We start from the raw sequence: 26,848 nt of genomic DNA, 5'->3' as shown, positions 1-26,848 counted from the left end.
TTGATCTGGCATTCGGAGAATGCAATTTAAAATATAGTCACACCGGAGAAAACTAATTTATTAAAAGTTAATTTACTTAGCTGTGCATTGCAGATGAAGACCAGCCATCTTAAACACGTGAAACACATTTCAAACTATTGTTCTGCCAGGTTAGTGGTACACATTTTTCTGTTAGTTGTTTAAAGAGTGTAGGTTAGTTATCTTCATCATTCCACTGCCTCCGTTTTGTCTGTTTTTGTCTGGTTATATTTGTGAACAATACCAGTTGTTATACAATCTTCAACAGACCAACTGTCATTGTATGTCTGGTTGTGATTAAATGGCAGCAGGTTGTGGGTGTAGTAGTTATTGCTTTGTAGTGCCTTGAGACCCTCTCGGGTGAGTAGCGCGCTATATAAATCCCTGATTAATTGATTTGATTGATTGCTGTGAAAAGCATAACGTTTATGCTAATGGGATATAGTGATAACCCTCTACCACGTACAAATTCTGCAACAGTAATTCATACCTTAGAAAAACAAGGGTGGGAAGACCGGTGAATTCAAGAATATCAGATGTGTAGGCCTATGTGGGTTTCCTGTATATTTTGTGGGGGGAGGTGGGAATAGAATGGCTCTAGGATGTGGCATTTCTTATCATGCAAACAGCCTCATTTAGTTATTTGAAATTAACCGATAATCCTCAATTTTTTTATGCAAACTCCATATACACTAGTTATTTTTCCTTCTCACAATACTGCTACTATGCTGAAGAAAATGTTGCTCCCTCCAGAAGCTGGATGGGTGGAGTTCCCTTCAAAAGGCAAATGAGGTCCTAAGCCTTCTCTTTCTCATTCTAGAGCTTAACATTGATGTCTGTCATTCTTAACACAGAGCAGTTGGTTCATTCGGTTGTATGTATTTATGCATTGGGTATTAATATCTGCTATTTCTGCTCTCTACTGGTGAAGTACTAAACCAAGAAACACATGTCTAGAGAGAACAACACTATCTTCACCACCTTTTGTGAAAAAACCAGAGCAATTTTGAAGTAAACGAACTGCATGTACCAGAATGCTATGGGGCGAACTGGGCATGGGATTAGAGGCAGTGTGCCCCCCCCCCCCCTTGTGTTTAAAAGGCTCCCTTGAGCCAAGAAGCTGACAAACTCACCTGGGATGCACTTGTGTGCCTGTGGAGTGGTGCTGTGACCTGTGAAGACTTGGGCGGTGTTTCAGCAATCCCCAGTAACTTTCTCTGCCTTCCACTACTTCTGCTCTCTACTGGTGAAGGAGGAAACCCAGAAACACACGTCTAAAGGTAACAGCACTAACTGCACCAACTTTGGTGAAAAACTACAGAATGTTTTAAGTAAGCGTTCTGCATTCACCAGAATGCAATGGGGTGAATTGTGTTGAGACAAGAGTCAGTGTACCCCTCCTCCCTTGTGATGCAGTTGGCAGTAGGTACTTATAGTTATGGCTTATTTTTCGTAGGAAACACATTTTTTGTTTTGTAAATAACTTTGGCACCCTGTGACAAATCTTCACACATTTTTCAAAATTAGAACAATGCTCAGTTCAGCTACTGTTTTGAAAGTTTTGGGGTGAATAATCAAGAGGGGGCCAAGAAAAAGTGGTGGTCCCCAAAAACGTTTTCCCCTTGCAATTTCCCATAGGTGTTTTGAAAACAGCTACAACCCGAGCCGCTGGACGGAATTACACCAAGTTTGGCAGAAAATAAGCTTTTAGTCCAGAAAGAGTCAGGTCTCAGGGGCTTATTAATATATAATATGGGGAGGTGGCACATGTGGCCCCCCTTCCTGTGGCCAATCTTGGGCACAGGGACTGCCACATCCCCAGGGCAGGCCAATTGTTATGTTTAGTGGAGGGGGCTGTGCGATCCCCATCTGAAGGCTCTTAAGAGCCTCAGGGAACCACAACTTTTCAGGGACTTATTAAGAAACTGGAGGATCCCCCTCAATTGCCCTTGTAGGCCCCGGGGACATCACCTCTCCGGCGCCACACATACAATTTAAAGGGAAGGAGGCCGCACACCCCACCTCCCGGGCCGTTTTCGCCCCAGGGGAACACCACCTCCCCGGGTCGGGCCCGAATATAACAAATGAGTGGGGCACTCAGCCCACTCCTGGAGCCATTAATGGCCCTGAGAACTGCCACACTCCAGGGCTGGCCCCCTATGTCTTGGGTTGCCTACAGAAACTCACTCTCCAATATAGCCACTCACACACCCACTCAGTTAACCAAACACCCACTCAATCAGCCACTCACTCACTCATACAGCTACTGATACACCCAGTTACTCAAGCATACAGCCACTCACTCACCCATACAACCATTCACAGAGCCACTTACTCACCCATACAGCTACTCACATGCCCACTTATTCACCCAAACAACTACTCACACACCCAGTCAAAGGCCCTTTATAGCCACTCAGATCAGACAGCCACTAACACACAGAGACGCACAGTCACACAACTACTCACATAAATTATGTTAGAAATAGTATCACTCATTAGCAGTACACAAAGAATAGCAATTTAGCTTATGCAGTAGCTTAATATATTTCTTTAACTTTAGGAAACATTTACGGAACACTGACACTCACTGGATGATGTCATCACTGACCATGTCATGAATGAGGTAGCATGTGTGGTCATAAGCAGTGCATTGTGGGGGAGTAAGTTACAGTTATCTCAGGTAGCTTTAGCTGCTATATTTCACTGGTTTTGTACGAGTGAAATGTGAGCCTAACTGTAGCATCCCTATATGTGTGTGTGTGTGTGTGTGTGTGTGTGTATATAAATAAGTCTTGTTAAGATATGTAGATGTGGAGGAAAGAACAGTCGTTTGTCAAGGTAAGTATATGTTGGTAACAATAGATGTATTATTCTAAGCTACCATATATATCATCATGGTATAAAGAAGGTATATTAATGGATAGAGGTAGCCAATATTCTGCTGTTTATAGTTTTGTAGATGAATATTTGTGACCTCAGTATTCTGACATCCAACCCTCGTGATAGGGGACGCCTGGAGTAGTAGGGCTGGATTGGAAGAAAGAAGCTAGAAATATGGGAATAGAAATGTCTTTTAGGTTTAACAGACTTCAGAGGTAAGCTCTATAATGAGAAAGAGACAAGGCAGTAATTTACTATTGTTGTAATAGATCTATTTTATTGCAGAAAATAAAAAAATGTTTGCATCTTAAAGTTCAATACTATCTTACAATTTATGTTCATCCATGTATGAGTGGCTGTTTTTGTTAACCTGGTAAGTGTTTGACATTACTATGATCTGTGTGTCTAACACTTATTTATAGATGAAGTTGCCCCCAATTAACAGACATTAATTTAGTGTCCTCCCTATCTTAAACCAATCCTCTAGGAAAATATTGCAAATGTTCACCATATGTTGGACCTGGCCTTCTCTGCAATGTCTCCTCTAAACTTTTTGGCTTCCTCCTCCTATTTTTGCTTAATTCTTTTTTTCTGACCTTAGCACTCTGTGCACTTTACCACTCCTAACCAGTGCTAAATTGCTTGTGCTCTCTCCTCTAAACATGGTAACATTGGCTTATACCAAATTGGCTTATTTAATTTACTTGTAAGTCCCTACTAAAGTGGCACTGCACGTGCCCATGGCCTGGAAATTAAATGCTACTAGTTGGTCTGCAGCACTGATGGGGCCACCCACTTAAATAGTTGTTTTAAATATATTTTCAGACCTGCAAATGCATCCTGTGTTTGCAGTTTCTAACTGCCATATCAGCCAGGCAAAATACACCTTTTGCCAGGATCACAAATTCTCTTTTTATGCATATAAGTCACCCCTAGGGTAGGCTCTGGACAGCCCGGAGGGCAGGGTTCAGTGTATTTAAACGGTAACTTTACGTTTTACAAAGCTCCAGGTATTGAAATACTCTTTAATTCATTTTTTCACTACTGCATAGCCTACCTCTCCCATAGAATAACATTGGAGTTACCTAATTACATTTTATAAGTGTAAATACCAAATGGGAACAGGTGACCCCTTCATGTTTGATATGTCTGGAATCAATTCAAAATCCGAACCTATAGTGGAGTTGGGTTATAAATTGCTATTCTGAAAATGGCACTTTTAGAAAGTTTACAATTTCTTGCCCTAGCTATTTAGAGCCTGTAGCCTGTCTCTTGTCACATGACTGGTGTAGCTGACAATTGAGCTTATGTATTTCTCCTAGACAGCCACACACAATAAGGAGCTTAGGCGTGCATCACTGGCAAGATGGGAGTGAAGAGCTGGGCACATCCCCCCATTCACCTGAATAGTCTGTGTACCTGTCACAATTTAGGTGCCTATGGGGGGAAACTACAGATCCCAGAATGCTTGGTGGTTAGTCTGTTTTCCCTTTCTTCTGCTCTGTCCGTCACCACATCTATAACTATGTCTGTGGGGAAGCCCTCGCTGCTTGTCACCTGTGTCAGCTACTTTCTGGAACTAGGAACCTTGTTGGGCGCGTTTTTTCTTGCATCGTGTTATTCTGCTTCTTTGATCTGCTGGAGCCGCTTGGAAGCCGCTCTGTGTCCCGCTCTGCAAACCGAGCTGGAAGCCGCTCTGTGTCCCGCTCTGCAAACCGAGCTGGGAGCCGCTCTGTGACCCGATCTGCAAACCCTGCTGGGAGCCGCTTGGAAGCCGCTCTGTGTCCCGCTCTGCAAACCGAGCTGGAAGCCGCTCTGTGTCCCGCTCTGCAAACCGAGCTGGGAGCCGCTCTGTGACCCGATCTGCAAACCCTGCTGGGAGCCGCTTGGAAGCCGCTCTGTGTCCCGCTCTGCAAACCGAGCTGGGAGCCGCTCTGTGACCCGATCTGCAAACCCTGCTGGGAGCCGCTCTGTGACCCGATCTGCAAACCCTGCTGGGAGCCGCTTGGGAGCCGCGCTGTTGTATTAAGACTTTAGGGTGAGTGGATGACTTGAATCCAGCTCCCCTTTTTCCTCGCTTGCTTTCTCGTTTTCTTTGGGAACTTATGCTAGTGGCGGACTAGCGTGTGGAAAGTACTTTTGTTTTGTTTTATCCGCTACTTCCTGATTGTGGATTCTGCTGATCTCTTTTGGGTTTTCCTTTTAGCTGTTGAGTAGCTCGGACCGGATTTTCACCACAAAGAACTTTGCAGCTGACCTGGGGTTGGTCGAGTTGCATTTACGAAGAACACACTACGCTTCAGATAGGTAGCGTTTACATTGACTATGGGTAATCCACAGAGACTCCGTTAATCTTTTTTCCGTTTAGGGTTCATGGGCAGTTCCCTACTGTTTTTTGTTGTTTACTTTATTTTTTCCTACTTTTGCCCTGATGTGTTGGAGTGCTTGCTGGAGCTTTGACATGTAAGCATATTGGGTACTCAAGTATATAACAAGTAGAGGTGGCCTTGTATTTGAGACAGAGAGTGAATCCTGTGTGTTTTGTGTCTCCATACAGGAACCTGTACCCCGACGTAGGCGAGGTGTATCTCCTATTGTCGAGCCCTGTGGATGGTTTATGGCTGCCAGCCTTTTCTATTTTATTTCTCCATTTTTTCCCCTTCCCTGGGTGGTGTCCTCTCATGTGAAGTTCCGCTAAGACTCACCTGGGGTACACATCTAGGGAGGAGAGAAACTAGCTTCAACATCACTCCCGCTGTATCTGAACAAACCAGGTTAGTCAATCTGCAGGACGTGACAGAGTGACAAGCCCACGTTGTATTACGGCCTGAGCGATGGATACTAATACCGTCCTGGCTACTATGCTAGAAACTCTTAACGCATTACGTTACGAGTAGAGGTAGATGCTGTGAGGGTAGAGAACCATGATATGAGGACTGAAATGACTACTCTACGACAATAGGTAGCGGGGATAGCACGGTCAGGACCCACTAGTGGTAGAGGAGCCCATTACATTAGAGATGCCACGTTACCTCCTCCTCTTCAGTCCCAACCTTCTGTTGCTCAAGGAGTACAAGGTCCTTCTACCATTAATGTCATACAACCAATGCAGTTGCCTTTGGCACCTCCTGAAAGGTTTTTAGGGGATCCTAAAAAATTCAGTACATTTTTGGGACAGTGCAGGTTACATTTTATGTGTAAACCTGCTGTCTTTCCCGATGATCATTCCAAGACAGCCTTCATGTTATCTTATCTAGGGGGTAATGCAGCTAGTTGGTCATTTCCTCTGATTGAAAGAAATTATCCTGTTCTGAATGATTTCGAGGAATTCTGCGAAGAGATGAGGAAGTTGTTTGATCGTAAGGCACATATGCTATCCTTAGATAGAGAATTGATTACACTGAAACAAGGATCGCAAGATCTGCTGTCTTACATAACACACTTCAATCGTCTTGTTGTTGAAACTGATTGGCCACCAGCAAAGAGAGTGTCCTTGTTTTATCAAGGATTGAAAGGAGAACTGAAGGACGTTCTTGCCCAGGTGGTGTCTTTGCCTACTACGTGTGAAGAGTTAATAGATCTCACAGTACAATTAGATCATAGACTACAAGAACGGAAGGGCGACAAATATCGACATGAGTTCCGCTTCCCTCCTACCAAACCCAGAGCAGTCTCTGAAAACCCTCCTACCTCAGATACCACAGAACCCATGCAAATAGGAGGAATACGAGGTCCATTGAGTTCAGAAGAGCGTACACGTAGAAGGATGCAGAAACTCTGCATGTACTGTGGAAAACCTGGACACTTCATCAAAGATTGCAGAGTCAAGACGAAAGGGGCCAGAAATCTTTCTGCGTTGGAATATCCTGTAAGTACTTCGGGAAACGAGAATGCTCAAACGAGTCCAAGACCCCTCGTTTGAGCCATGATGATGAAAAAGAGGTCTCTCACACTGTTGCAAACACTATGCAACCTGCTGTGCCTCATATGAATGTATGTGTCACCATTACGTGGCCGGGGGAAACTCCTGTGATGGTACATGCCATGCTTGACAGTGGAGCTACTGGCAATTTCATCGATCGACAATATGCTAAAAGATTGGGGGTCCCATGCATCCTGAAAGAAACGCCTGAAGCTGTAAAGGCTGTGGATGGGTCTGATTTAACATCGGGACCTGTGTGTTATCATACGCGCCAAGTAATGATGCAAATAGGACACAACCATTACGAACTCATTTCATTTGACTTGATCGATGCCCCTCAGTTCAATTTGATTTTGGGTATGCCGTGGTTGACCTTACATGACCCTGTAGTGAAATGGGCTGCTCGTACCATCACCCTCAGTTCTGCCTACTGTACTGAACATTGTGCCCTGCCTTGCTTTTCTGAGGAAATTCGGACGGAAACCCCTGCAAGTACTCTAGCAAGTGGAGGGAGAACTTTGAGTGTGAACGCCATCTCTATCCTTCCAGAGGTCTACAGGAAGTACCAGGACGTTTTCAACGAAAAGGAGGCCAACAAGTTACCCCCCCACAGGGAATATGACTGTGTGATCGACCTGGAACCGGGGGCCACCATTCCATGCAGCAGAATATATGCCCTCACAGAGGCAGAAAACGCCTATCTGCAACAGTATCTGACTAAACTATTAGCGTCAGGATTCATACGCCCCTCTACCTCTCCAGCCTCGTCACCTCTGTTCTTTATTCCGAAAAAGGAAGGGGGCTTGCGTACTTGTATCGATTATAGAGCTCTCAACAGAATCACCAGAAAGAATCGATATCCTCTTCCTCTGATACCTGTCCTATTGGACCAATTAAAAGACGCTAAAATCTTTACCAAGCTTGACTTGCGTGGTGCCTATCATCTCGTAAGGGTCCGCCGTGGGGATGAATGGAAGACCGCTTTCCGCACTAAATACGGGCTCTACGAGTACCAGGTCATGCTGTTTGGCTTATGCAATGCCCCTGCTGCATTTCAATTTTTTATGGATGAGGTGTTAAGGGGCTTGCTCGATGTGTCATGCATCGTCTATATAGATGATATACTCATCTACTCGGCCACGCAAGAAGAACACCTTCAGCATGTGATGGAAGTGTTAGAAAGACTGCATCGACACAAACTCTTTGCCAAATTAGAGAAATGTCTCTTCCATACCAAGGAGGTTGAATTTCTAGGGTACATCATAGGTCCGGATGGGCTACGGATGGACCATAAGAAAATTCAAGCAATAACACAATGGGAATCCCCTTCTTGTGTGAAGGCCTTGCAAAGCTTTTTAGGTTTTGCGAACTTTTATCGCAGATTCATTCATGGATTTTCTACCATCATTCAGCCTCTGACGCATTTGCTAAAGAAGGGAGCAGTCTTCAAATGGACAGAACCTGCTGAACAGGCGTTTCAGGCGTTGAAGGCTCGTTTTGTTTCCGCACCCATTCTTCGGCATCCGGATGCCACTCAACCTTTCGTGATGGAAACTGACGCGTCACATTACGCTATTGGAGGCATTTTATCCCAAAGACATCCGGACACAGGTCAACTTCATCCTGTCGCTTATTTCTCAAGGAAATTGTCCTCCAGTGAGATTAATTATAGCATTACAGACAAGGAATTGTTGGCCATCAAATGGGCGTGTGAAGAGTGGCGACATCATCTGTTGGGGGCAAGACATACCGTGGAAATCTTTACAGATCACCGTAATCTTCTTTTCTTGAAAAGTGCAAAGGCGTTAACACCTCGCCAGTTACGGTGGTCCTTGTTTTTCTCAGATTTCGACTTCGTAATTAAATATCGCCCTGGCCCTCAAAACGGAAAGGCTGATGCCTTATCATGACCAGTATCAATATCTCCGGAGTCGGCATTGGAAGGTGAAGAACCTCCCCTTCTTCTAAACAAAGCAACATTCGAACCGTATGTGTCAGCACTAACAAGTCCCACTGATTTCCTGAGACATGTGTTTTATTAAAAAAAAGCAATTCGGTAGATGCTCCCTCATGGATAGCTAATGAACCCAGACAAAGAAAACAAAAAGGGAAGCTTCTTTTCCGAGATAAACAGTTGTATCTCCCTGATAAGGAATCACAGTATCAGGTCCTGCAATGGACACATGATTCTTCTTTGAGCGGCCATCCAGGAATCCTCAAGACCCTCCAACATACATTGAGGTACTTTTGGTGGGAAAACATTCGGAAAGACATAGAAGAATATGTATCCAAATGTCCTATATGCATTCAAGCCAAAGCGCAACATCAAAGAAGCAGTGGATTACTACGTTCTATACCGGTACCTTCAGCCCCATGGCACACGGTTTCGATGGATTTCATAGTAGAAATGCCTCTCAGTTTCGGCAACAACACTATTTTAGTGGTGATTGACCATCTCACTAAGATGGGTCATTTCATTGCTTTGACTAAGTTACCCACATCAGGAGAATTGGCTCTGACCTTTATGCAACATGTGGTACGTTTACATGGCATTCCTTCTGTGCTTATCACAGACAGAGGTTCACAGTTCACCTCTAAATTCTAGAAGGCTCTGTGTGAGGTTATGAAAATTGATGCGCGACTTTCAACCAGTTACCACCCTCAGACAGATGGTAAAACAGAAAGACTAAACCAGACGCTAGAACAGTATCTGAGATGCTTTACACTGCAACAGGGAGAAGAATGGAGAACGTTGTTGTGGATGGCAGAATTTGCCTACAATAACACCACTCATTCTTCTTTGGGATGCTCCCCCTTCTTTTGTCTTACGGGTTATCATCCCAATTCTTTGCCTTTTGACCAGCCATGCCCTTCTTCACATCCTACCATACAGCAACATCATGAGCATCTTCAGTCTGTTTTACATGATGCTAAAGAACAGTTGGCGGCAGCCAGAAACCGCGACAAAGTACAGGCTGACAAGAAGAGAACTCCAGAGCCAGTCTATGCAGTGGGCGATAAGGTATGGTTGAGTACCAAACATTTGAGGCTTAAGGGGAATACACGCTTGCAACCTAAGTTTGTAGGTCCTTATCCCATCGTGGCCGTGGTTAATCCAGTCGCCATGAAACTAAAGCTGCCTTCCTCCTGGCATATACATCCCGTGTTCCATGTATCTCTGATGAAACCCTATGTGCAGGGCACGAGACCAATGGTCAGACCTCAGCCCGTGGACATAGAGGGGGATGTCGAGTATGAGGTGAGAGCCGTGCTTGACTCCAGAAGGGTGAGGGGTGCCTTACAATATTTAATAGATTGGAAAGGTTACGGACCGGAGGAACGCTCATGGGAACCTCGCTCTAATTTACATTGTCCCGGGTTACTGAGACGATTCCATTCCAGATATCCTTCTAAGTCTGGAGGACCGCCGGGACGTCGGTCATTGCGAGGGGGTTCTGCCACAATTTAGGTGCCTATGGGGGGAAACTACAGATCCCAGAATGCTTGGTGGTTAGTCTGTTTTCCCTTTCTTCTGCTCTGTCCGTCACCACATCTATAACTATGTCTGTGGGGAAGCCCTCGCTGCTTGTCACCTGTGTCAGCTACTTTCTGGAACTAGGAACCTTGTTGGGCGCGTTTTTTCTTGCATCGTGTTATTCTGCTTCTTTGATCTGCTGGAGCCGCTTGGAAGCCGCTCTGTGTCCCGCCCTGCAAACCGAGCTGGAAGCCGCTCTGTGTCCCGCTCTGCAAACCGAGCTGGAAGCCGCTCTGTGTCCCGCTCTGCAAACCGAGCTGGGAGCCGCTCTGTGACCCGATCTGCAAACCCTGCTGGGAGCCGCTTGGAAGCCGCTCTGTGTCCCGCTCTGCAAACCGAGCTGGAAGCCGCTCTGTGTCCCGCTCTGCAAACCGAGCTGGGAGCCGCTCTGTGACCCGATCTGCAAACCCTGCTGGGAGCCGCTTGGAAGCCGCTCTGTGTCACGCTCTGCAAACCGAGCTGGGAGCCGCTCTGTGACCCGATCTGCAAACCCTGCTGGGAGCCGCTCTGTGACCCGATCTGCAAACCCTGCTGGGAGCCGCTTGGGAGCCGCACTGTTGTATTAAGACTTTAGGGTGAGTGGATGACTTGAATCCAGCTCCCCTTTTTCCTCGCTTGCTTTCTCGTTTTCTTTGGGAACTTATGCTAATGGCGGACTAGCGTGTGGAAAGTACTTTTGTTTTGTTTTATCCGCTACTTCCTGATTGTGGATTCTGCTGATCTCTTTTGGGTTTTCCATTGAGCTGTTGAGTAGCTCGGACCGGATTTTCACCACAATGAACTTTGCGGCTGACCTCGGGTTGGTCGAGTTGCATTCACGAAGAACACACTACGCTTCAGATAAGTAGCGTTTACATTGACTATGGGTAATCCACAGAGACTCCGTTAATCTTTTTTCCGTTTAGGGTTCATGGGCAGTTCCCTACTGTTTTTTGTTGTTTACTTTATTTTTTCCTACTTTTGCCCTGATGTGTTGGAGTGCTTGCTGGAGCTTTGACATGTAAGCATATTGGGTACTCAAGTATATAACAAGTAGAGGTGGCCTTGTATTTGAGACAGAGAGTGAATCCTGTGTGTTTTGTGTCTCCATACAGGAACCTGTACCCCGACGTAGGCGAGGTGTATCTCCTATTGTCGAGCCCTGTGGATGGTTTATGGCTGCCAGCCTTTTCTATTTTATTTCTCCATTTTTTCCCCTTCCCTGGGTGGTGTCCTCTCATGTGAAGTTCCGCTAAGACTCACCTGGGGTACACATCTAGGGAGGAGAGAAACTAGCTTCAACATCGCTCCCGCTGTATCTGAACAAACCAGGTTAGTCAATCTGCAGAACGTGACAGTACCTCCTCCACACAATGGGCTGCATACTCTCCTGTAGTTAGTCTGGAACCAGGGCACTGGAGGCAGGATGCCTTGGAACTGCAAATTGAAATCTCTAAAAGCTTCTCCCTCACTTCAAAGGCACAACTGGGTATAAAAACTGTACCTCAGAGACCACCACTTCAGTACACTTCTGGACCTCTGGATACTCTGCCAGGAAGAAGGACTGATTTGCTGCTGAAGGACTGCCACTCTGCTGGATTCTTGCTTTGCTGTGCTGGTCTGCAGCCACTTGCATGGGTGAGAAGGATGGGGCCTGCATCTCTTCCACCCAGAACCCAGAATGACTCCAAGGGCTGGTTGGATCCAATCTGATGCCTCAGGGACATAACAGGCTTCCAACAACCTTGCATCTGCACCTAGACTTTGACATCTGTGTGTTTACTCTGCCAAGTAATCCACCCCAGCCCTGGACCTTTGGAAGTGAGTTTCACCAGCCTCTGTTGATGCAGTGGAACCAATGCATCTCCTTTGCTGAGCTGCGCAAACTCGAGCTGAACCGACACATCTCAGCTGCTGGGTGGATTGGACCCTTTGCAAAGATCTGCATCACAACTGCAACCTGCGATGCCTTGAAAACCACAACTGTGCGATGCACCCACGGTACCGGCCCTCGAATCTCTCATCGACAGCATCTTCGACGATGATGCCAGACTGTGCATCGCAGCCTCGCAGCTCATCGGATCAGATGCATTGCCCCGATTACGCTCCGCATCCTCAATGTCTGACTTCACACTGCAAACCTTATCAATGGGACCCTCAACAACAATGCAGACCCTCACAGTGCAGCCTCACCACATATTGAAACACACATTGCTTGGGCTACGCAAACACATCTTTGATGCAGATTCACTCAATGCTCTGCAAACTAGGATTAATTGATGCCTTCAAAACCACCACTATGCGATGCATCCTCGGTACAGACCCTCGAATGTCCCATCGACAGCACTCAACGATGATGTCAGACTGTGCATTGCAGCCTTGAGGCTCATTGGATCAGATGCATCGCCCCGATTGCGCTTCACATCCTCAATGTGTGACTTCACATTGCAAAGCTCATTAACAGGACCTCAACAACAATGCAGGCCCTCACACTGCAGCCTCACTGCATCTTGAAACACACACCGCTTGGGCTACGCAAACACATCTTTGAGGCAGATTCACTCAATGCTCTGCAAACCAGGTTTGAATGTATTTTCGTGCAACGGGCCTCATTGAATCCCTGTGGCCGGCCCACACTGCAGTGTGGTTAGCCTGAACATGTGACTTAGGCCCCGATGTAGGTAAAATAGATTTACCGATTTTAAATTACCGAATCATACCGATTCGGTAATTAAAAATCGGTAAATCTAAGGGGTTGAGATGTAGGAACATCCAGATGTTCCTGCTACCGAATCGGTAAAAATCGGTATTTACCGATTCTGTAAATACCGACCGGTAATGTCCCATTCATTCCTATGGGCTTTGAAGCCCATAGGAATGAATGGGGCATTACCGGTCGGTATTTACAGAATCGGTAAATACCGATTTTGACAAGGGTGCAGGGGGTGTCACTTTGACACCCTCTAGCACCCCCAAAAAAGATTCGGGGGCCATGTGGCAGGCATACCTGCCCTAAGGGCAGGTCTGCCTGTCATATGGCACAGGTGTGCATGCACACATGTGCATGCACACCGGAATCGGTTTTTTACCATGAAGTTGGATTTCATGGTAAAATACCGATTCTGTAAGGCTTGTGGGACTCAGAAGAGTCCCACCTACATCTCATTGTTACCGAATCGGTAAAAAATACTGAATCGGTATTTTACAGATTCGGTAAATTTACCGATCGGTAAATTTTCCGAATCTGTAAAATATCTGGACCTACATACCATTTTGTGATTCTCGGTCGGTAACGGCCGAAAATACCGATTTTCGGCCGTTACCGACCGACCTACATCCGGCCCTTAGTCCCAGTTCGATGCAACCAGTTATCCATAGTTGCTGCTTTACGCCCTTTGGGGATATTTTCTCAAAAAACATTAAAATGCAATTTCTCCGGTTCTTTAAATTTGACTTTTGTCAATAGTGGTATTGTTCTATTCATTAAGAATTATTCTACTGTTCTAACTCTGCAGTGGGCCCCTTTTGTGGTGTGTTTTCACTATGTTGCACAAATACTTTAACCAATGCCTCTGAGTTAAGCCGGACTGCTCTGTGCCAAACTACCTGAGGGTTGAGGACAGGGTCATTTAGGGTTTGCTTGTGAATTCACCCTGAGAAGAATTGTGGGTGCTGCTTGAGAAGGGTTTCATCCCAGAGATCATCCCTTGGTTAGATCTTTACTTGATCATTACTAGAATGTTTACTTTCAGTGGCTTATCAAATGTATTTGTCCGTATTTGTTGGATGTGCAAAAGGTAAACAATGTGGCTGTAATGCTAAAGGTACAAGTAAATACATATAGTGGTTTTCTTTTGCTTACTTTGTACCACTTGACAGGTCCTTTAACTCGGTAGTTTTCGGCGATGGTGCACCTAATTTCAGCAGTAGCTTTGTTCTCTACTCTTTGAAAGTAAAGAGTCTTTTTGTTGTAACAAAGACCCGTAGAGAGCTCATGGACATACAACTGATATCCCTGCCGCCATAGCTCAGAAGTGTTGTTCCTAATAAAGAATTGGAAAAATACAAGTCAGTTACATTAGTGCTAATGGATATTGTTATACAGATTTCTGAAGCAGGAGCTTTGCGAAAAAGGCAGCACAAACGACTAGCCGAAAATGGCAATTCTAGAATATAGACACTTGCCTTGGTATTTTTAATGCAAAAGGTGCAGTGGTACACATCCCTGGGTACTGAGTGATCAACCGTACCTCAATTATGTCTGTCTTTTACAACATACCCATGGTAAAAAGGGTCCATTCTTGGGGCCTCATTTATGAAAAGTGACGCATCGCTGCGTGAAAGCAGCGATGCGTCACTTTTTACTGCGCCCTTCTTGCAACACCAATGATGCGTCATATTTACAGTATGACGCATCATGGTGCAAGGAGTTACAGATACGTCAGTATTTCTGACGTATCTGTATGGCGCAAAAGTGATGCATTGCTGGAGTGTGTCACGAAAGTGACGCAACTCCAGCAAAGTGTCCTTTCATATGGGGCAAGCCCCATGTGAAAGGGCCTGCGTCAGTCTTACGCCTGCTGTGAGGCAGGCGTAAGAAATTGACGCATTTGTGTCCTAGAAGTGGCGCAGTGAAATCTCATAGATTTCATTGCATCACTTCTACAACCCTTTCTTGCGTCAATACGCCCCCCTTGAATACATTATACCTGGCGCAGGTATAATGTGGCGTGGGGGTTTACAAAGTGACGCATCTAGGTAGATGTGTCACTTTGTAAATATGGCGCAACAAGGCACATTTTTTACGCCACTGGTGCGTCACAAAAAGTGATGCACCGGTGGCGTAAAAGTGACGCACAGCTTCATAAATGAGGCCCCTGGTTTGCTACTGAATGTAGAAGCCTCCTACATTACTGTTTTTTGTGAGAACAGTGGCACCAAACCAACAACGAAATAACCAACACATTCGAAGCACACGAATCAAATGCTCTTAACTGAAGCAAATTAATATTGACTGACCAGTGAGCCTTGACAAAATTCCTTCAAGTTGATCACCCCACCCCACTCTACCGCACCCCACCCCCTCCCCGCCAGAGTGAGATATATATTTTACATATTGAAAGCAAACAAAAGCAAAAAGGATAAAAAAGCAGGAACGCAAGTTTGGCGCTACAATGTTGCCTTGCGAGTGAGATGGTACAAAAAATAATAAAAGTGTATAAATGCGTAAATCAGTGTGTCATAGCAAGCTCTAAATTCTTTCCAAGTTGCTTAAACTAAAGCTTTGGAACCTGAAAAAGAGGCTCTGTCCTGGAATGATTGATGCTGGACACACAAGAAGGGATTTGCAAGAGAACAGTTGTTGAATTGGAAGTCACGTAGGGTAACAGTGAGTACCACAGGGTTCTCTGTGCCCTCAACAGCATTGTTGATTATTTTAAAGATGTAGATTCAGAATTGGATGAGATGGCCCAATGCACTCTGAATAACATGAAGAAGACGCATACGTGGTGCTCTCACATCAATTTACCCTGCATTCGCAAAGGCACCACTGAGCAATAAGCCTGTCTTTGTGAATGTAAAGACCGAATCTTTACTGCTTAAAAGTACATTGTGTTTCACAGTTGTCAATGAGAGTCACAATATACAAGATGCAAACCCTTCTGAGTGGAAATCGAATGATGAGATGGAGGTCTTTTGTCCTTGCGGGCCTTCCCATCCATTCATTCACTACTGGGTGCTCTCAATGGCACTAATAATTCCTACCACGTTAGTTTTTATGAAGCAGCCTGCATGTGCTTATTAGTCCGCAGACACGTTGTTAGTGCATTGCTCGAAAGGTAAACAACTTGCTTTCTTGCACTGCTGCAAAACGAAGGAAAGTTCTGCAAAAAGGGAAACTGATCCATATGGCCCGTGAAAGTGCATGAGGTGCCAGATAATGATTGCTAAATCACCCATCGATTACTTGATAGCTCTTGGGTGTGTCCCCAATTGTGCTGATTATTTTTAGGGCCGGTAGTATAGGGGTTCAATGGTCGGATGCGCATTGAATTAGAAACAGGTGACCGTTATATATATTGTTTTCATTTAACAGGGATCACAAGCAAAACAGCAATCTCCCAGAAATGTGTTTTAAAAACTTGGTAGGGACTGGGAAACCAATGAGATTTTACAAGAAGTGGTACAAATAGTGCCTGTAAACAATGGCTTCAGATGGTTTACAAGTTCCTGATGTGCAGACCCGCTCAAAGCCCCTGCCGCCTCTATACAGGTTACCAAAGATGCATTACACACCAGGGGAAGAAATCAGGGAAAGACAGAAGAGGGGAGGAAGAGATAAAAGACTGGGGGCCTCATTTATGAAAAGTGACGCATCGCTGCGTGAAAACAGCGATGCGTCACTTTTCACTGCGCCCTCCTTGCGAGACCAATGGTGCATCATATTTACAGTATGACGCATCATGGAGCAAGGAGTTACAGATATGTCAGTATTTCTGACGTATCTGTATGGCGCAAAAGTGACGCATTGCTGGAGTGTGTCACAAAAGTGACGCAACTCCAGCAATGTGTCCTTTCACATGGGGCAAGCCCCACGTGAACGGGCCTGCGTCAGTCTTACGCCTGCTGTGAGGCAGGCGTAAGAAATTGACGCATTTGTGTCCTAGAAGTGGCGCAGTGAAATCTTATAGATTTCACTGCATCACTTCTATGACCCTGTCTTGCGTCAGAACGCCCCCCCCTGCATACATTATACCTGGTGAAGGTATAATGTAGTGCAGGGGTTTACAAAGTGACGCATCTACCTAGATGCGTCACTTTGTAAATATGGTGCAACAAGGCACATTTTTTACGCTGATGGTGCATCATAAAAAGTGACGCACCAGCGGCGTAAAAGTGACGCACGGCCTCATAAATGAGGCCCTGAATCTCTCTCTTCGGAATGGGTTCATTCCTGGCGAGAGAGAGTGGAAATCTACTTCAGTGCTTGAGGACAGAGAGATCACTGAGCTGTCTGCAGTGGAGACAGAGGACCACCAGCATGTATTAGGATTCTAGCTGCAGATAAATGACACAATACAGAATTGGTATGAGGCTTTCTGGTTTCAACAGGGGTTGTTACTGTGTTGAGCACTCGAGCAGACCGGGGTACAAGACGAGGACACTAGGACAACACAACAAATCAGACTGGTCAGGAGCTTAGACGTTAAGCAAGAAATGGCTACCCAAAGGCATTGAGCACAACCAAGCAGGGTATTGGAAAGGAAACATTAAAGGCAAACTAAGGCAAAAGGACCAAAAAGGAGAAAAATAACAAACATGATGAACGGATAATAGCTGTGGACGGGTACGAAGCAAAGTGCTATAACACCTCACAGCACGTTACCTGTTAAAGGTTGCTTGTCAGAAATGATCTTAAACATTGTCTCTACATACAGTGCCCCAGACGTTTACTTAAACTCTGTTATGAAACAGTCCCTATTAAAAAAAACAGGTACTCATATTTTCTTCACATTGCATTGGATTAACAATGCTGTTAATACCTATAGGTACCCCCTCAAATATTACTTCTAGGTCTGAGAGAAAGGGGGAAAAACCAAAGCTCATCAAAAGTACCAAACACTCCCCAACGACCTATACTGCTTTACAAAGGCTAGCTAGAGCTCTTTGGGGCTATCCTTTATATCCATTCAACATTCTGAAACCTTTGTTCATTACTTTATTTATCTTTTTATTATTTTATTACATTACTATTTGCTTTATTCTCCTTTTTCCAATTGTACTTTTTCCAAATGTACTTTGTTTTTGACTTATTGCATCAGGGAGCTTGCAACTGATGTGCCCAAAGCTTTTTCTTTCGCTATTAAAGCAACAAACAAGGTGCGAGACGCAGGCCTCGCCCTGGGCTGTGGACATCAGACAGGGAACTTTTAGAAACCACTACGGAAAAGTAAGACAAAATAAATTCTATGTTGGATATTGTGCATTACATAAAGAAGACACAATACAAGGTTGTATAAGACATGATGTGCACTCTCTCCTGGATTCCCATTTGAAAGATCACTGCGGGGATTCCTCTATATATTTGTATTTTGCCAGTGAAGGATGAAAGCTCATATTAGATGTTGGGCACATCAGTTGCAAGCCCCCTGATGCAATAAGAAAATCCGTCTTTCATATTGTTCCCCAACAACTCACCTTTATATATATTCTTTATGGATGGTCCCTGTTGGAACCTGGGATGTCAGGTCACCTAGGGTAGCCTGACCTAGGGTAAGACACATTCACTAAAGGCACAGATGTGAAGGTTGCAGACCACCCAGCAGTAAATCAACGCAATAACACACAAAAATGACGCTACACCAATGTATGGAAAAATAAGAGCTGGTTTATAAAAAATACTTTCTGTTCTCCTATTCTTAGTATTCACAATTTAGTATTATACATTCCGTCAGGAGAATTAATATTACTCTTATGTCTTTGGAAAAATCACAGCTCAGTACATACAGTTGACATGAAATCAGTAGCCATACCTTCAGAAATGCTAACTTATATCATTAATCAACATCCATAGTACATTTAATTAGACTCCAGGATTGATTAGATTTGACTTCAATGAGGTGCCCTAAACTTTTCTCCCACCGCACCTCTAACCCCCCATCAGGTACACAGTTGCTGAGAGGTTTCACATATACCAGAATTCTACATAGACACCAGCAGCCTCAATGAGGAACTTGAACCTTTACTTAAACAACAGGCACCATCAGCGCTCTCTTTGCAGTTTGTTTCCTCAGGCTACTCCCCACCGCTTGTATCACGGTTGAGGAAGAATGACCAGAGCTTGAGTAGCTTCTTTGTCAGCTCTAGTACCACTTTCCCCCTTCTCTGTCAGAACTCTTAAGGACCCCTCCCCTCTGCTTCTCGAGTAGAGGAGGTCAATTCCTAGGGCTCAGTCTTCCCTCCTTCCCCACGCTCTCCTTACTGTAACGTGGAGATGATGCTTCCCAGGTCTCCATGTGTCGCTGTTAATCTGAAGCTCCACAGAAGTCCCAGCTGCCGAGTCCGCTACTTCCCGCCTAGCCAGCTGCTCACTCGGTGCTGGCGCGGGGAAAAGCGGGGATACCAATTCCCTTAATTAACGGACGATACCGCTGCCGGTTCCACAGCTTCAGGCCACACAATCACGGGCAGGCACCGCCGAGGCTGACCTGCGCAGGAAAGCGCCGCTTCCGCTTCTATTTCTCAGCCGGCTCCGCCTCACAGAGCCCGGCGGCTCAACGGGGCATGCGCGAGGGAGCAGTGTCTCCACACTGGAGATCGCGCTCTCGCGTTGGCGCCTCCCCTCGCTCTCCTCACACTCCGGGACCGGGGTAAGCACTACAGGGCTGCTTCTGTGACAAGCGATGCCTCGCTACCTTTCTCCCCTACTCACATTACCAGCGACCACAGCGCTGATCTTGCGCTGCTCACCAGGCGCTGGCTCGGGGGTAACCCTGCTCAGGTTCACTCTGCGTCCGCCCCTCCAAAGGTTGGCCCCTCTCCACAGACAGATACAGCCACAGCGAGTAAGTGATGAAACTCCGGGGGATTCTGTTGCTAGGGGAAAGTCACGGCAACCAGGGGCAGGATTCAGTTGACAACTGCACAAGGGGCCACAAAGATTAACCCTTCTTCTTCTAAGCACTGCTCAATAAAAGTCTCTCTACTGGGCAGAGGACTGCGCTCCGCAGCACCGCAGTCTCCTTCTCCTCTTCACACCCCTGTATTTCTAGACTAGGGGTTGGTCAGGCGCCCAGGGTCTCCAGCCATCTAAATCAGCAGGGTCAGGTCAGGTAACCCAAGGGAGGAAGGGTGGTGAATCAATAGGACAACCCTCTGACTATCCTACCCCCACCTTCAGCTACAGCCTGTCCTCTAGCTGACTCTCTCCAGTAAGACAAAATGGCCGTCCAGCATTCTGCCTTTTATAGGCTGACCCTCAGGGGTCCAGAAGGGACCAGAAGGTTCTGGAACGCCCTATTCTACTCTATGGGACAGGTTCTAGGTTTGGCAGTTAGTACAGTTGGTAGCCACCATTTTGTGACTCCAACTATATTCCTGTCAGAAAAGGCCTCTAGGCCTGAGGTGAAAAGCTATGAGGGTGAAAGAACACCTATCCCCTAGACCAACACCTTGAAAAATCTAGTGGACACAAAAATTAATAAGGGCATGAGGGGCAAAAAGGGGACAAAATAAATAATAACTTGGAGGGACTACGCAAAAGGCCAGACAGGTCTAACACACGTCTCCCCCCCCAGCTGAAAGTGGGGAGAACTACCCAACCCCTTGGGAGTCCTCATCACTAAGGCGGAAATACCTGGAGAGACCGTCTGCATTGGCGTGGTCCACTCCAGGCCGATGTTCCTCCCGGAAGTCCATTCCCTGTAGGGAGATGGACCACCTCAACAGCTTTGGATTCTCCCCCTTCATCTGCATTAGCCAACGAAGGGGGCGATGGTCAGTCTGAACCAGGAAGTGCGAGCCAAACAGGTATGGCCGCAGCTTCTTCAGAGCCCACACCACCGCAAAAGCTTCCCTCTCAAATGCACTCCACTTCTGTTCCCGGGGAAGCAGTCTCCTGGATAAGAAGACCACAGGCTGATCCAGGCCCTCTTCATTTAGTTGCGATAACACTGACCCAATGCCATGTTCTGATACATCTGTGTGGACAATGAACTCCTTGGAGAAGTCTGGGGCCCTCAGGACCGGTGCCGCACACATTGCCTGCTTCAGTTTCTCAAAAGCTTGCTGACAAGCTTTCGTCCAAACTACCCGTCGAGGTTGTTTCTTTGAGGTGAGCTCTGTGAGGGGCGCTACAATAGTGCCATATCCCTTCACAAAGCGACGGTAGTAGCCTGTGAGGCCCAGGAAAGCTCGGACCTCAGTCTGTGTCTTGGGGGGTTCCCAGGCCATGATTGCCTCAATCTTTGCCTGCAGGGGCTGCACTGACCCCCTACCCACCAAGTGTCCAAGGTACACAACCGACCCCTGCCCAATCTGGCATTTGCTGGCTTTGATGGTCAATCCAGCTTGTTTCAGGGCCTGGAGAACTGCTTGCAAATGTTGCAAATGGTCCTCCCAACTGCTACTGAAGACAGCAATGTCATCCAGGTAAGCAGCAGAGAAACTCTCCATTCCAGAGAGGACCTGGTTCACCAGCCGCTGAAATGTGGCAGGGGCATTTTTGAGCCCAAAGGGCATTACACAAAATTGGAAGTGTCCCTCAGGCGTGGAGAAGGCTGACCTTTCCTTTGCTCCATCTATCAAGGAGATCTGCCAGTACCCTGAAGTGAGGTCAAAGGTACTTAGATATTGGGCAGCTCCTAGCCGGTCAATTAATTCATCCGCCCTAGGGATCGGATGAGCATCAGTCTTTGTAACTGAGTTCAGTCCTCGGTAATCCACACAGAACATCAGTTCTGGTGTGGTGCCTGGTGGAGCGGCTTTTGGCACTAGCACCACCGGACTGGACCAAGGGCTGTTGGAAGGTTCTATGACTCCCAGCTCTAGCATCTTGGCAACCTCTCCATGGATGCTAGCCTTCACCTTGTCGGACAGCCGGTAGGTCTTCGACTTCACTGGTGGGCTGTCTCCTGTGTCCACATCATGGGTACAGAGGTGGGTTCTTCCCGGGACAAGGGAGAACAACGAAGAGTACTGCTCCAATACCTGGCGGCAATCCCACCGCTGCCACCAACTTGTTGGAACCTGGGATGTCAGGTCACCTAGGGTAGCCTGGCCTAGGGTAAGACACATTCACTAAAGGCACAGATGTGAAGGTTGCAGACCACCCAGCAGTAAATCAACGCAATAACACACAAAAATGACGCTACACCAATGTATGGAAAAATAAGAGCTGGTTTATAAAAAATACTTTCTGTTCTCCTATTCTTAGTATTCACAATTTAGTATTATACATTCCGTCAGGAGAATTAATATTACTCTTATGTCTTTGGAAAAATCACAGCTCAGTACATACAGTTGACATGAAATCAGTAGCCATACCTTCAGAAATGCTAACTTATATCATTAATCAACATCCATAGTACATTTAATTAGACTCCAGGATTGATTAGATTTGACTTCAATGAGGTGCCCTAAACTTTTCTCCCACCGCACCTCTAACCCCCCATCAGGTACACAGTTGCTGAGAGGTTTCACATATACCAGAATTCTACATAGACACCAGCAGCCTCAATGAGGAACTTGAACCTTTACTTAAACAACAGGCACCATCAGCGCTCTCTTTGCAGTTTGTTTCCTCAGGCTACTCCCCACCGCTTGTATCACGGTTGAGGAAGAATGACCAGAGCTTAAGTTACTTCTTTGTCAGCTCTAGTACCACTTTCCCCCTTCTCTGTCAGAACTCTTAAGGACCCCTCCCCTCTGCTTCTCGAGTAGAGGAGGTCAATTCCTAGGGCTCAGTCTTCCCTCCTTCCCCACGCTCTCCTTACTGTAACGTGGAGACGATGCTTCCCAGGTCTCCACGTGTCGCTGTTAATCTGAAGCTCCACAGAAGTCCCAGCTGCCGAGTCCGCTACTTCCCGCCCAGCCAGCTGCTCACTCGGTGCTGGCGCGGGGAAAAGCGGGGATACCAATTCCCTTAATTAACGGACGATACCGCTGCCAGTTCCACAGCTTCAGGCCACACAATCACGGGCAGGCACCGCCGAGGCTGACCTGCGCAGGAAAGCGCCGCTTCCGCTTCTATTTCTCAGCCGGCTCCGCCTCACAGAGCCCGGCGGCTCAACGGGGCATGCGCGAGGGAGCAGTGTCTCCACACTCGCGTTGGCGCCTCCCCTCGCTCTCCTCACACTCCGGGACCGGGGTAAGCACTACAGGGCTGCTTCTGTGACAAGCGATGCCTCGCTACCTTTCTCCCCTACTCACATTACCAGCGACCACAGCGCTGATCTTGCGCTGCTCACCAGGCGCTGGCTCGGGGGTAACCCTGCTCAGGTTCACTCTGCGTCCGCCCCTCCAAAGGTTGGCCCCTCTCCACAGACAGATACAGCCACAGCGAGTAAGTGATGAAACTCCGGGGGATTCTGTTGCTAGGGGAAAGTCACGGCAACCTGGGGCAGGATTCAGTTGACAACTGCACAAGGGGCCACAAAGATTAACCCTTCTTCTTCTAAGCACTGCTCAATAAAAGTCTCTCTACTGGGCAGAGGACTGCGCTCCGCAGCACCGCAGTCTCCTTCTCCTCTTCACACCCCTGTATTTCTAGACTAGGGGTTGGTCAGGCGCCCAGGGTCTCCAGCCATCTAAATCAGCAGGGTCAGGTCAGGTAACCCAAGGGAGGAAGGGTGGTGAATCAATAGGACAACCCTCTGACTATCCTACCCCCACCTTCAGCTACAGCCTGTCCTCTAGCTGACTCTCTCCAGTAAGACAAAATGGCCGTCCAGCATTCCGCCTTTTATAGGCTGACCCTCAGGGGTCCAGAAGGGACCAGAAGGTTCTGGAACGCCCTATTCTACTCTATGGGACAGGTTCTAGGTTTGGCAGTTAGTACAGTTGGTAGCCACCATTTTGTGACTCCAACTATATTCCTGTCAGAAAAGGCCTCTAGGCCTGAGGTGAAAAGCTATGAGGGTGAAAGAACACCTATCCCCTAGACCAACACCTTGAAAAATCTAGTGGACACAAAAATTAATAAGGGCATGAGGGGCAAAAAGGGGACAAAATAAATAATAACTTGGAGGGACTACGCAAAAGGCCAGACAGGTCTAACAGTCCCGATGAATGTGGTTGCAGATAGTTAGCCTTTGTAAAGCAATATAGGTCATTGGGGGGTGTTTGGTACTTTTGATGTGCTAACAATACTGTTCACATCTTCTCTCAAACGTTGTTTCCTTGCTACATAATAATTCCTAGGGCCAGATCATAAAACCTGCTTTTATGTTCGCCATTACTTGACCTTGGCGGTAAATAGCTATCGTGTTTGCTGAGAATACCTCGTACCACTGTGACAAGAAAGTTGGTTTGTTGCGATGGTAGTATATGGTAAGAATGACTGTGCACATTATTGCAAACATATAGTTGTTGAGGTACAAAAACAATATAAGAACCCAGTACATCACCACAACAACACAGCAATGCATCAACCACCACTTTCAAACCACCTACACAACTGCACTTAGCAACAAACAGCCTAACAATAAAATACAACAAATCACCACAACAGCGCAACAATGTACAACACAACCCAGAACACAACACAATAATACACCAAAGCATAACAAAAGCAAAACAACACAATACAACATAGCAAAAATACAATAGTGAAAAATGCAAATATGTTGCATTGATGTGTTTAGTTGAGCTGTAAACTGTGTCCTTTTGTTGTATGCATGCATTTATGTGGTATTTATAAATTAAAAGCTGGCCAGAGTTAACTTCCTCCTGGAAGAAAGTAAGTCAGATCCTATCTGAAATTGTTGGTCAGAAAATCAAGGTAAGCTGCTCCTTGATATTATTTGGATTGGATAAGGATTACCCCAGTACAGAGATCTGGGCCTAAATCCATCGTTTTTTTAATCACCGTGCCTTTCTAGTTTTGACCCAGGCATATGCACATCAGTCTTGACCCTGGGCCCAATGGATATAGTCCAGCCCGAACTGCCAGGCCAGGTCCTCCCTGGACTGGAAACAAGCATCCTAGGACCGGTTTCGGGCTTCACCCCTCATCAGCCAGGATAGCTTGATTCCAGTGGCATGGCAAGCATGGGACCCACCCACTTCTTTTTGCATTTGTCACTTGTGGTGACAAATGCAAAGAGAACAATTGATGGACAGAATGCAGAACAATGTCATACATTCACCCCAATACAGAGATCTGGGCCTAAATCCATATTTTTTTTGCCCTCCATGACTTTTCAGCTTGGACCCAGCCATATGCAAATCAGTATTGACCCTGCGACTAGTGGGAAAATTGCAGACCGTACTGCCAGGCCAGGTACTCCCTGGACTGGCAACAAGCATCCTATGACCGGTTTCGGGGTTTCAACCTTCATCATCCAGGATAGATTTATGTGGCATCTTGCCTTCTGCTCTACTTTGTCCTTTCCCTGTGTCCTGTCCTCTGCTGCTCAGTCAGACTCTGTGATGTTAAGGAATGTTGCCTCTGTGTATGTTCAAGTGTATCTGTCAGTTTATCTATGAAGGCTGAGCAGCAGGGCTGCTGCTCTTGGTGGGGCTTTCCGATTTGTACCATACTACTTTGGATTATTGTACTGCTTATCATGTGCCTTCAACTTGGAAATAAAACTACATCTTGGATACAGCATTTACTGAGTCTGACACTTTTATTAGATTCTACCCTGGCAACGAGCTAAAAAGGACGCATTTTGAAAGAAAAGGACTTCACTGAATTTTAAGAGGTCATCATTGCACCTAAAGACAAGAAGCGAAACGTTTAAAATTACTTTCCTGCATCTGGGTGCCCCACTGGTGTCTGATTCCAACAGACAGTCTCAACCCAGAGCATTGTCATAACCATAGCTGAAGCAACCTTACTTCTAAATTATCTGCAACAGGCTCAGGCACATACTTAAAGGACTACCTAGTCTACTGCTAGTGAGTCAGCCTATTTGTGAGTGACTGTTCTGCTGCTGACTATCCTTTGTCTGCCTTTGCTATGTATGCCAACCTGCTGTTCAAAAACTTTCTACTTACATAAGTGCTACTTGGACTGCGTGGGAGTCCGTATCTTGACAGCCTCAGCCCAGGGCATGTCATCTGACGCTGCCTAATGATAATTAATTTAGCGTCAATAAGGACTTGTGCTAATTAAGCATTGTTTATCTCTTGCTGAATCAATCTGGCTCACACTTAAAGGAACACCCTGTCTACTGTTAGTGAGCCATCCAGCTAACTTGTGAACGAGTGTGCCTGTATCACTTCTACAGCTCCACCACTGAGTTTGGATGTTTTCATTTTGTGCTCAAAGTTATGTGTGTTCCTTCAAACAGGCATTTACTTGAGGACATCGTTTTCCCTGACTTTACAACGAGTGGAACTGTGTCTGAAGAGCATTGCCTATACTAATTAGAATCAACAATGCTCTTACCAGTTTGAGTGACGGTTGGTAAATCTCCTCGATCTGCATCTTTCAAGCAGCCCTAGCATTCGGAGAATCATTCATATTGAGCTCCTCCATGATGTTTTCCTCCTCAAGTCCATGGAACACAACCTCGAGCCTATGGTACAAGCTATCTCGTCATCGCCTGAGGTCACGGAGCGTGACCATGCATAGCGGCCATTTTTATTTAGGTTTTGGCTGTCTGGTATCCTGGCAACAAGTATTATTGCCTGGATTACGGAGTGCCACCTACTTCCTTGCGATAACGGTATTTATTTTACTAATATACTTATAGTTTGGCCTTCTTTCTTCAGCGCTATTTGCACACGGTGATGTGCACACCTTCATGATTTTCCAACAAAGATGGTGCCTTTTTTTTATTGTG

At 46.2% G+C, this 26,848-nt stretch overlaps 1 protein-coding gene across 1 annotated transcript in view; it reads right to left on the bottom strand.

Moving 5' to 3' along the window:
- The window catches only part of LOC144771880 (interleukin-1 receptor-like 1), a 417,138-nt gene that overhangs the window by 224,320 nt on the left and 165,970 nt on the right, over nucleotides 1-26,848 (bottom strand). Inside the window, exon 4 of the mRNA XM_078656126.1 lies at nucleotides 14,200-14,380. Coding sequence (XP_078512252.1) covers nucleotides 14,200-14,380 — 181 coding nt within the window. The remainder of the gene's footprint in view (nucleotides 1-14,199; nucleotides 14,381-26,848) is intronic.

This window comes from Lissotriton helveticus, chromosome 8, assembly GCF_964261635.1.
Source record: "Lissotriton helveticus chromosome 8, aLisHel1.1, whole genome shotgun sequence".
NCBI classification, from domain to species: Eukaryota; Metazoa; Chordata; class Amphibia; order Caudata; family Salamandridae; genus Lissotriton; species Lissotriton helveticus.
The sequence above is the reverse complement of the archived record's forward strand: the minus strand, read 5'-3'. Positions and strand labels throughout refer to the sequence as shown.